Source organism: Microcaecilia unicolor, chromosome 14 (genome assembly GCF_901765095.1).
Source record: "Microcaecilia unicolor chromosome 14, aMicUni1.1, whole genome shotgun sequence".
In the NCBI taxonomy this organism is placed as follows: domain Eukaryota; kingdom Metazoa; phylum Chordata; class Amphibia; order Gymnophiona; family Siphonopidae; genus Microcaecilia; species Microcaecilia unicolor.
Genome location: NC_044044.1, coordinates 7,266,987 through 7,279,302, shown reverse-complemented (window position 1 = coordinate 7,279,302; position 12,316 = coordinate 7,266,987). Strand labels below are relative to the sequence as shown.

Here is a 12,316-nt window from a genome sequence, read left to right as displayed (position 1 = left end):
TGGGTTTTATGTCATGACTTATGGTCAGTGATTTTAGCTGCTAACTGTGGATTTTGCATAAGACTTTGATCATTAGGATATCAGCATTATGATTGGTTGTGTAATCACTCAGTAGTCCAATAGGATAATCAGATTTCATTATCTATATTTTGGTGATAATCTATTTTTTATAGCAAGTTATTTGTATTTTGCTTAGCACCTGACTTCAGAACTATTCAAATATATTTTACTTTATCTAATAAATAATATATTCCATCTGTGGCTTTGTTCCTTTTTCCAGCACAGCTAGTTTGGCACAGGGCCAAGGGGTACGATACCCTTAGAAACGAGTTCAGAATAATTGTTATATAGCAGTGTTCTGTCCGTAAGTACCTCAGGAAATATATCTGTTAGGAGTCAGTTTTCCTAGAATTTATATTGTTCCAACCTACAGTCTAACACCATGTAAGATCGATCTATCTATCTAAATTCTGATGTCATCTGAATAACAGCAACAAAATCTTTCCACTAGATGGGACTAGTGCATTACTCAGTACCTAAAGATTTTCTCCAGTTTTATAGCTATGCTTTTCTATTAAACACAAAATCTTTCCACTGCTAGGTACTTTGTGAAATAATACAAAACCTTGTAGATAAGCTACTCAGAAACTACGATTCTAACAGAACCTATGTACCAAGAACTCTCAGGGCCCAAATAGCAAGAATTACATCTTTGGAAAGCTAGCACTTAAAGACCACCAAAACGTAGGTGCCGGCCGTAGTTCCAGCCCTAGGGAAAATAGGCTCCTCCTCCGTTGGGCTTCTTACTACACGTTGCCTTGTGACAGAAATGGATGAAGGACCGATGCAAGGATTAACATAGACTTTGTGCACATTTAGTGGAATCATCTCATTGGATAAAGTCTCCAAGTTCGTATTTTTGCAAATTACTGCAAGATACTAGATGGGACTAGTGCATTACTCAGTACCTAAAGATTTTCTCCAGTTTTATAGCTATGCTTTTCTATTAAACTTGATATTCTGCTCTCCATAAAATTAAATCAGAACGGTGGTCCCGATTCATTCGGAGCAGGGGCGTAGCCACGGGCGGGCCTGGGCCCACCCAATTTGGGGTCAGGCCCGACCAGCAGCAGTGTTCCTGACAGCGATTCCAGTCGCAGGCTCCGCTCGCAGTCGCAGCGATTCCCACACGCTGCTTGCCGGCTGCCGCTCAACAATCTCCTTGTAGCTACTAAAGTGCTAACCCGGAAGCCTCTCCTCTGCAGAGGAGAGACTTCTGGGTTAGCGCTTAGTAGCGCAAGGAGGTTGTTGAGCGGCAGCCGGCAAGCAGTGTGTGGGAATCGTTGCGACTGCGAGCGGAACCTGCGACTTGAATCGCTGTCAGGTCCAGGAACACTGCTGCTGGGCGGGCCTGCAAGAAGGGTGAGGGAAGATGAAGTGAAAGTTGCTGCAGCTGCACAGGGGGAAGGGAAAATGGAAAGAAAGATGCACAGGGGGGAGGGAAGATGGAAAGATGAGGCATGGTTGGTTGGTGGGTAGGTGGGTGGGAGGGAAGGGGAGATGCACGGGGAAGAAGGGAGATATGCAGCAAAGGGGTGGTGGGGTGAGGAAGGGAGAAGTCTTGGCTGTGTATGAGGTGGGGGGGAGGGAGACATGCTGCACAGAGAGGGGATAGGTGATGAGGGGGAGAAATGGTGGGCATAGGGGTGGAGGGAAGGGAGAGGAATGTTGGACATGATGGTAGAGGGGAGGAAGGTAGAGATGCTGTATGGGAAGGGAGAGAGATGTTGGACCCAGAACACAAAGGAGAGGGAGAGAGAGATGATGGACAGTGGGAATGAGAGGGGGAGATAGACATGGGGGTGGATGAGAGGGAGGGAGAGGTACACAGTAGGTGGTGAGGGGGGGAAATGGGCCATGGGGGAGAGGACAGGGAAATATAAGGCTACCAGGGTGGGGAGGCGATCAGATGCTGGTTAGAAGGGTGGAGGGAGGAAGACGATGGGAATGGTGGAACCCTATGGGAGAGGCCAAGAGGGGGAGGAGGGGATGGCAAGGAAATGAATGAGAGATAGTGATTGCAGAGAGTAGAAATATGGTAATGGGGAGTAGATTAAAGATAAAAGAGAAAGTAGGGATGGGGATGAGTAAGATGGGGAATGGGAGAGCTAGTGGGTAAAAGAAGAAGATGGAACTTTGATAGGTAGTTGAAAAGTAAAAAGGAGATGAAGAAGGATGAGAGGCAGAAAAGAGCTACAAAGGAATGATCAATATGTCAGAGGCAGGAATAGTGAGGGAACAGACAGGAGAGAGGAGAAAAGACAAATGGACTGCAGTCGCTTGAAGAAGAATTAGCAGACGACAGAGAGGAAAGCAGAAAAGAGAAATCGGAACCAGCAAGATGGAAAAACAAGAAAGGTAGAAACAAAGCATTTTATTTTGAATGTTTTAAATGGAATATGTTAGCTTTTGGAAATGTGCATAGCAAATGTCTTTGTATTGTGTTCTGTAGAAAAGGAAATGCATCTCTCTTTTATGTCTCCAGTGTTGCAGTAATGCTGTGTTTAACTTCTTAGGGTTCCTTTTCAATTTTTGTCTAAATATTTTTATTTGTAATTTGTGATCCCTTGTTCTGTATTTGGTGAGGGTCTGTTGGTGTGATAGTAATGGCAGGTGGGAGATTGGAGGGGAGGCAAAGAGGAGAGGGAATTGGGGAGGGGAGCCCTCCTTTATTTTCTGACCTGGGCCCAAGCAGGTCTAACACCAGTCCTAACCCTTGCTGTATAGCTGGTGAGGATTCCCAGACATCCCCAGCTAAGGACCTCCTCCAAAGGCGGCCAGAACTCCCTTCTACCAAGCTCTGGCAACAGCATCCTTGAGCCATCGATAGCTAAGCACGTGTGGGGTGCTGGCATCAGTGGCTTAGAGTCATTGCTGCTGCCTGCCAAGCTTGGTAAAAGAGAGTTCTGGCCACCTTCAGAGAAAGTCTTCAGCTGACTGAGCTTGAGGATCCTCATTAGCTAAAGTATTTATATTTTGAGGTGGAGGTAGGGCGGAGCAGAGAAAATTTTGTGCCCACTCACTTTGGGCTCAGGCCCACCCAAAACTGGCTGTCTGGCTACGCCACTGGTTCAGAGCTAAAACCCTTGTACTGAAGATATTAGTATGCAGTAGAGAAAAGTAAGAAGTGTCAAGGGCTGTGAGATTTTACTGTTAGATTTTCCGAGGATGTATTGAGCTGATCTTTAGACTGAAGAGCTCACAAAATGTGTATTTTCCTATTTAATAGATTTTAAGTGATTGAAAAGCCGAAGGGCCCACATACAGGTCAGGAAGTTCAGGCTGGTTTCGCAGTTTCAATTCTCATGAGATTTGAAACCACAAGACCGCTAACTTCCTGCACCCACCGTGCAGCTCAAGCGTGAGACTGAACATGAGAGAGAACGAAAGAAACTACATGGGGGAGGAAGGGTTCGTTTAGAGAGAGGGACTGGGAGAGGAGTATGAGAGACACTGGGTAAAGGCTGGGGGATATGTGAGAGAGCTGGAGAGATTGGGTGAAGACTGGGGAGAAAAACGAGATGAGAGATTGGTGGGAACCCAGGCCACGGTGATATTCCTTCATCTATCAGTGGGGTGTTGATGTCATACAGCTGACCTTGTGCTTCTGGCAATGATGTGCAGAGCAACTTTAAGAGGCTGATTTAATAAACTTTCTTTACCTATACAGACAGAATGGGAAAACAGTTTTACTAAATCTGTTTCCAAACATTGCTGCTGATCTTAGAGAGGATTCCCTCCACCCCTTCCTGAAACTTCATTGGGGACAACTAGAGGCCAACCAGCTTTTTTCAGTTTTGGCCAAACCTGAAACTCTAAATACTTTCAGCCGAAAACGCAGCTGAAACATTTTCGCCTGGTTTCGGACAAAACTAAAAACTAAAGATTGGTTGTGTGAATGTGAACCAATGAGGCCCTTTGGGATTGTCGGAGCTTGCAGTCGGTAACTCTCTGCCAAACCCACAGCAGATTATTATTCTCCAATCCCAGGAACTGCAAGCAAGGACTTCTCAACAAATCTGGATTCACAGTTAATGTAACTTAGGCAAGGGGCTGTCAAAAGACAGAACACCTTCTACTAAACTGTGGTAAAATTTGCAGTTATCTTGACTTAACGTAGGATTGTACCAAGCAGTAGCTGCAAATTTAAAGCGGCACTTGGTGGGAATGTTACCATTATTTTTTATTGCAGGTTGTATGTTAACATTCAGATTAACACATGGTATCTCTCGTGGTATACTGCTATGGATTTACAGCCAGTCTCACTGACACAGGCTACTCAAGAATTACTGTGGATTCTTTTGGATTCGTATTAGGTAAATGAGACCTTTATTAGAGTTGCGAAATTCTACAGTGATTAAGATATATACAATGATTAGCTATATAAACAATCATAACATCACTGGTCTCTACATCTAAGCAATGCTAAGAGTTCTAAGACCAGGAAAAGAAAGGCAGAAGATTGAAAAGCAATCCTTTACATCTTCCATTACACGTGGCTAACGAGGAAGCACTTAATATCTCCTATAAGAGGAAAGAGAGGAGATATGATAGAGACATTTCAATATCTCTGTGGCATAGTGTTGAGTCCTGGATGTTTTAATAAAGCTTCCATATATTGAACATTGTCTGCTGTTTAGTCTTTTTGTCGCCCTCGCTGTGTTTGACTTGCTTCCAGTCACAGGTCACAAGCAGCACTGGAGCTCTTTACACCTCAGCTTCTTCCTGGCAAATCCATTGATAGGGTCTTCTGCAGAGGTCAGAATCAAAGTGTTGGCCCTTCACTGCCACACACCTGCCCTCCTCCAAGGGTCCAGATACAGAGAATCTAAGATGAGGGAAAAAGGAAGGGAGAAAGGCTTGAATTTATTACACGAGCTGCAGGACACAAAGTACTGAAACGCAGATGTGAGAGAACCAGCTAGAAAATTAGATTCAGACGGGGATCTTCTGCTTAAATTAATGTCAGTGGCGTCTTGCTGCTATACTAAGTTTCCTACCTGTGTTAGACTACTGTGTGGTTTTTGGGCCGTTGTTTCTTCAGGACCACTGTCCCATTGACATCTTCCAACACATGGGTCACATGACCTGGGCTGTGCCAGGTTCAAGTTACTATTTAGATACTGCCCTCAGCGGTGTCCACACCGAAGGAGCGCACGTGAGGAGAAAGATATGATCCTTATGCGTGCACCTTGGGGTGAGCAATGATAGGAAGAGCAATGTACCCGCTGTAAGTTCTGTTCTGTTGTAGATTCTGTCATTGGTTATTAATTTCCTGATGAGGTTTCGATGTGGCTGGTGCTCTCTTTTTTGGGCTTTTCTTTATGCCGACCGATATCTCCCCCATATCGAGGTGGTGGGGATACCGCCCTCCTGCAAAGCCACAGGATCCTGATATCAAGGATAGGCAGCTCATCACATGCCCAATTTCCTCCTCTCCCCCTCCACCCCCTTGCTCCGATCTGGCTGTGTCCTTTGTCTTATTATTGACCCTGTTCCATCTTTTAGATACCTTGTGATGTCCTGGGCTTACCTTGCTTCTCTGATGATCCCCTACACCCTTCCGTTCACTGACAGATAATAGGTTAGTTCTGGAGTAGAAGAGTAGCCTAGTGGTTAGTACAGCAGGCTTTGATCCTGGCAACCTGGGTTCAATTCCTACTGCAGCTCCCTGTGACCTTGGCCAAGTCACTTAACTGTGTATTACCCCAGATTGTGAGACCTCTAGGGACACAGAAAGTACCTGTGTACCGTGTTGCTTATATCTAGCAGTAATAGTTCTCCTACTTCCTTTTAAAGCTTGGTGGGAATCTACAAGGTCTAAAGCTTTTCATATTTTGCCTCCTTTGTGCCTAGATATTAGTGTTTGAATGCTATTTTTAATTAGGCTCTGTCCTATCTCCACAAAGGAATGACGTTTAATGTGAGCAAGTGCAAAGTGATGCATGTGGGAAAGAGGAACCTGAACTATAGCTACGTGATGCAAGGTTCCACGTTGAACGTCAACAACCAGGAAAGGGAACTAGGTGTCATCGTTGATGATACGTTGCAACTTTCTGCTTTCTGTGAAGCAGCAGCTACGACAGCAAATAGATATAGTGGGATTAGAAAAGGTACAGAGAAGGGTGACAGGAAAGGCTAAAGTGACTGGGGCTCTTCAGCTTGGAGAAGAGACGGCTGAGGGGAGATATGACAGAGGTTTATAAAATACTGAGAGGAGTGGAACAGGTAGATGTGAATCGCTTGTTTACTCTTTCCAAAAACACTAGGACTAGGGGGCAATTAATGAATAATTAAACTCTGGAATTTGTTGCCAGAGAATGTGGTAAAAGCAGGTAGCTTTGCAGGGTTTATTAAGATGGACTTGGGAAAATCCACTGCGTATTCTAGGATAACCGTGTAAAATGTATTGTACTATTTTGGGATCTTGCCAGGTACTTGTGACCTGGATTAGCCACTGTTGGAAACAGGATGCTGGGCTTGATGGACCTTTGGTGTGTCCCAGTATGGCAATACTTATGTTCTTATGTTCACAGAAAGAAGGAAAGTGGCTGACAAGAGACACTGTCTCAGATGGGAGGATTTATGTGGGTTTCCTTCCAGAATTAAGGGATGCGGAGCTGAAGACTTCTTATAATATTACTGTAATATGTACCGATGAGGGTTTTGTCTGCCTCTTGCCCGTTATTTTCTATAGTAGAAAGTTGTGAAAAAGTATTATACCTATGAAGTGAAATGAGCAAAATAGGAGAATGAGGAGTATGACCAGAAGAGGAAATGAAAGAAGAGATGGATGTGTGATATTGCTGTGGCCACATCTTTTGGTTTAGTGAAGCTCCTTAAGCCACCTTGTTGAAGAGAAACAGACGAAAGTGAGAAGGGCACAGCCTAATGAAAGCCGGGTTCAAATCTTGCTGAGACCCCTTGTGACTGTGGGTGAGACACGATCTCCCACTCATTCTACCTCTACATTAATTTAGGCAAAGCACCATGGTAGGAAAGTGTAACAGGGAGGGATGGATTTGGGCTGCACTGGATTACAACTCAGTGTCTCTTACTGCTTTCCATTGATGAATGGGGAACCGTCCACCCAGGTCCAGGAGTTCCTTGGTGACAGGATATAAAGTCCAATCCAGTGATGCATGTTCTGTGTCTTATCCTGTATGAAATCCTGTGCAAACAGAGCAGATAATATCTGTATATTTCACAGCAACAAATCCCAAGCAAGAAAATGGAAAAAATGAGGAGACATTAAGGGCTAGATTCTATATATCATGTCTAAATTTGGTCACGGGCAGTTATGCCCCTAAAGTAGGCAGGGACAGGATGTATTTTAGAACAATGGGCATAGTTTTAAGAATGCACATAACCTGCTTATTCCACACCCCTTTTTTCAACTAGGCACCTTAGAATTTCTGCACATTACTTTATAGAATACGCTTATACAGTTGTTGGTGTAATTCTAATTAACGCCAATTATTGTCACTAATTGCTTGTTGATTGGTAATTATTGGCACTGATTGGCTTCTTAAGCTAATTAAGTTGTGTGCGCAAATCCAGAATATGACCGGATTTGCACATGCAAATGAGATGCACTATTTAGAATCCAGGGGTAAATAGACACCTGCACCCAGAAAACTCGGTAATTCCAGCTGAAATACTATTAATATTTGGCGGACCCCAAACATCCTCAGCATCTCTTATCTCATCATGTACATTCATCCTTGGGAGGTTCCAGTGGAAAGTGAGATCTCATTAGATATACATTAGATAATTCTTGAATCTCTATCATCTATTTCTGGGCTGATTCCCTCCACTGCTACTCATCCGTTTTATTTATTTTTCTTGCATTTTTTATGCGTCACTGCTTTTTCTATGTATCCCCTTCAGTTCCTGATCCCCTGAAGTGCTGATTGTGAGCCCTCTAGGGACAGAAAAAGTACCTGGATAGAATTATAAACTGCATTGATTGTACCCCAGAAAGGCAGTATATCAAATCCTATCACGCTTACCCTTACCTTAACCCCCCCACCCCACCACCACCACCTCTTACAGCGTTGCAATGTTTCCTGTAATATTTTAGTGCAGGTTGTGCAGTGCTGTTGGGGGTTAGGTAGGCTTCTAATACTAACCACGAACAGCAGGAAAGGCAGATTGTCTCCATTGCTTCCTCTTCCCCTCCCCCCCCTATTTATGCATTACAACTGCACACATAATTTTGCATGCTTGCGGTGTGGGGATGTTCCCATCATGTGCTGTGTCTTCACACTCAGCACCTCTGATTGAAGCTTTGTCTTTCTCAGCTTCCACCACTTGTCCCCTGATTACCATCTCTTCTTTCTCCTCCCAAGCTTCTCTTGTCTCTCTCTCTTGCCCTTCCATTCCTTTTCATTGCCTCTCCTCTCTTCCACCTCCTTCTGTTCTTCCATCTGCACTTATCCCTTAGCTGTTCAATTACTCCACACTCCTTACATCTATCCTCCTGTCCCCTCCCTTCCCATCTATCCCCTTGTTTTCCCACCTCTCCTTCCTTTTTCCCATCCTCTTTTCATTATTTCCCCCTCTTTCCCAGTATCCATCCCACAACACACATTTCCCCTGCTTTCTAAAACACAACCAGTTCCCTCATTCCTCCCCCTGTACCTGGAAGTGAAAGGAAATTCTATCCTTGCAACAAGCTCAGCTCCTTCCACCCCACTTCTAAGCAGGTCACAGGAGTGAAGACTCTGCAGACCGACCACAGCCACAAATCTGAAGGGGCAGGGAAGGAGAGAAGGATCCCTCCTCCATCGTCCCAGAGCAGGATTTTGGGGAGGGGGGCAGAGGATTTGCAGCAAATTGGCTGCAGGCAGGATTCAAGGAACAGGAACTGGAAGCCAGCTGGATCCCAGGCCTGGACAGAGATACAGGAGGTGCACAGGGAGGGATTAAAACTGTCTGGTTTTGTATAGCACAACTTACAAGGAACACTATAGTCTTTTCAGTGTAACTCTTTAGTTATAAATATTTCAGCTCAACCTCTCCTCCTGGTCCTGCATCACTAGGAGATTAGAGCCCTTCTCTTCACAATCCTCACGGCTGCTGCTCCAGCTGGTTTCCTCTTTAGAGAAGTAATAACACTTTCCCCTGTGCAAGAGCCAGCCCAGGGGGCAATGCTTAGCCCCAGATCCTTGTCCAGAAGTGTAGGGAGTTGAGGTCACCGTGAAGGTTTCTTAGCACATTTTGAGTAAGTTTGGGATACAGACAAGGAAAATGGTGCCATTAAATATGAAGAAATAAGAGACAGAGGAAACAGAAAGCCAGACTGTCTCATCAGGGAGGACTGATTGAAAGAGGTTCTCCTTCCTTTCTAACATAAATAACATGAATGTGGGAGGTGGGGTGGGGGAGAATGGAAGGGGCAATTGTATATGTGGGTCTGGCTCAGGAGGCTTTCACTGACTGCCTACTATAACTTTACATTTCATATTAGCCTCTATGGTCTGGTATCACTTGGAGTTCAGACCTCCTATGTCTACAATCCTCATAGCTGCTGCTCCAGCTTGTTTCCTCTTTAGAGAAGTAATAACACTTTCCCCTGTTCAAGAGCCAGTCTAGGGGGCAATGCTTAGCCCCAGATCCTTCTCCAGGAGGAATAGAAAGTGTGTTTGTGTGTTGGGGGGGGGGGGGGTGGAAGGGACCAGGAGTCAATAAATACTTCACATAAGAAATACAATCTGTTAGAAAGTTTCACAAATTATATTTTAACATAGAACTGCAGTTCTACATAACAACCACACAGTGGCACTACAACTCCACTATTAATGGGTGTGGTGGAATTAGGGCAGCACTTCTCAAACCTTTATGAGTAAAAGTTAATCAATAAAACAAGCTGGACCCCTGGCTTGAGAAAAGGGGTTTTAGGTCTCAGTATCAGCTTATATTCTTTTTCCTGTTTTATTTTTATTTGTTAACCTTTATTTTTATATAATCAACTGGTCTAATAAAACAGCCGCATTACTTTATCTCAAATCTTGGTATTTTAAAATCTTGTCTTCTCCTTATCTCATTCCTTTCAGGCCCTTCCACTAAGCTGTGCTACAAAGTGGCCTGTGGTATCTGTAGTGTGGGGCTTTCCCACGTGCTGAGGCCACTTTTAGCGCAGTTGTACATTGGCCACATTTTCTATTTCTTCAATTAATGGTCATATGCAAATTTCCCAATTAGCATGTAGCCATTATTCTCCGAGGACAAGCAGGCTGCTTGTTCTCACTGATGGGTTGACGTCCTCGGCAGCCCCCTCCATCGGAAAGTTTACTAGCAAAGGCCTTTGCTAGTCCTCGCGCGCCCATGCGCACCGCGAATGCGCGGCCGTCTTCCCGCCCGAAACCGGCTCGAGCCGGCCAGTCTTCTTTCGTCCGCGCTCGGTACGGTCGTGTTACGCCGTTCGTGCCCCAGAGAGTCGACCTCGCGCGTCCTTTTCGACGTGTTTTTTGCTGTTTTTTCCTTGAAAAAGTTCGGGAAGCGCTCCGGTAGTGTTCCGGAAGACCCTTTCGGGTTTTCTGCCCTTCCCGTATTTCTCAGTTTTTGCCCCGTAAGTTTTCTTTCGTTGTCGGGGTAGGCCTCTTTTGGCCTCGGTCGAGATTTTTCTCCCTCTAAATTTTGGTGCTTCAATTTTCGCCATTTCGGCTTTTGATTTCGCCGGCGTGATTTTTCCGCCCATGACATCGAAGCCTTCCAGCGGCTTCAAGAAGTGCACCCAGTGCGCCCGGGTAATCTCGCTCACTGATAGGCACTCTGCGTGTCTTCAGTGTCTAGGGGCCCAGCACCGCCCTCAGAACTGCAGTCTGTGTTCCCTGTTACAAAGGCGGACTCAGGTAGCGAGATTAGCCCAGTGGAACGTTTTGTTCTCGGGCTCTTCGTCGGCATCGGCACCGGAGGCATCGAGTGTATCGACGTCGTCAGCGTCCGGACCATCTTCCTTGGCTGCCGCTTCATCGACTGCATCGAGGCATCGAACCTCTGCATCGGCGCCGAGGCATCGGGCGACTGCATCGACGTCGGTGGTACCGAGACTTCGTCTGCTGATGTCGTCGGACGGAGGTGCATCGTCAGGAGTGCAGGTGAGGGCTGTCCATTCCCCTGCTGGTGGCGGTGAGCCTTCGGGTGGGTCTCCTCCTACCCTGAGGGCTCCTGCGGTACAGCCCCCCCGGGATCGACCCTCTTCGGTCTCGGCCCCGAGGAAGCGACGGATGGATTCTACGTCCTCCTCGTCGGTGCCGGGGAGCTCCGGTGACATGCTTCGGAAGAAGTCGAAGAAGCATCGACACCGGTCTCCTCCCCATGTCGGCACCGAGAGCTCTGGGTCGGCGAGGGATTCGGCACCCAGCAGGCATCGGCACCGAGAGGACCGCTCACCCTCTGTTCAGGAGGTGTCGATGCGCTCCACTCTGGACAGCCCGGAACAGCCTCCTCGCCCGGAACAGGTTCTGACGTCGACGCCTGCATCGACCTCTCAGCCTTTCTCTGCAGCCGCTCTAAACGAGAGCCTCCGGGCCGTTCTCCCAGAGATTCTGGGAGAGCTGTTGCGCCCTACCCCTCCGGTACCGGCGGTGCTTGCGCCTCCGGTACCGTCAAGCGTGGCGCCGGCTGGCCCATCGCCCGGGTTGAGGTCCCCGACGTCGGTACCGCGTGCGGTGCCGACAGCGGCCACCTCCCAGGAAGGCTCCCCGACTACGTCGGCGGAGGGAGCTTCGCCGATGCGGGCGAGGGAGTCTACCTCTCGACGCCCCCACCGTGGACGGGGTTCCACCGAGTCGAGTAGGGCGAGGTTGCAGACGCAGGTTCGTGAACTTGTGTCTGACACCGAGGGTGAGGCCTCGTGGGAGGAAGAGGAGGACCCCAGATATTTCTCTGACGAGGAGTCTGAGGGTCTTCCTTCTGATCCCACTCCCTCTCCTGAGAGACAGCTTTCTCCTCCCAAGAGTCTGTCTTTTGCTTCCTTTGTCCGGGAGATGTCTACGGCCATCCCCTTCCCGGTGGTTGTGGAGGACGAGCCCAGGGCTGAAATGTTTGAGCTCCTGGACTATCCTTCTCCACCTAAGGAAGCGTCCACTGTTCCCTTGCACCATGTCCTAAAAAAGACATTGCTTGCGAACTGGACCAAGCCACTAAGTAATCCCCACATTCCCAAGAAGATTGAGTCCCAGTACCGGATCCATGGGGACCCAGAGCTGATGCGCACTCAGTTGCCTCATGACTCTGGAGTTGTGGATCT

At 46.9% G+C, this 12,316-nt stretch overlaps 1 protein-coding gene across 1 annotated transcript in view; it reads right to left on the bottom strand.

Moving 5' to 3' along the window:
* Positions 1-4,549: 4,549 nt before the first annotated feature.
* LOC115457560 (killer cell lectin-like receptor subfamily B member 1B allele B) overlaps positions 4,550-12,316 on the bottom strand; it is a 567,620-nt gene continuing 559,853 nt past the window's right edge. The window contains exons 5-6 of the mRNA XM_030187016.1: positions 7,119-7,231; positions 4,550-4,888 (exon numbers count right to left, since the gene is read on the bottom strand). Coding sequence (XP_030042876.1) covers positions 4,768-4,888; positions 7,119-7,231 — 234 coding nt within the window. The 3' untranslated portion in view covers positions 4,550-4,767. The remainder of the gene's footprint in view (positions 4,889-7,118; positions 7,232-12,316) is intronic.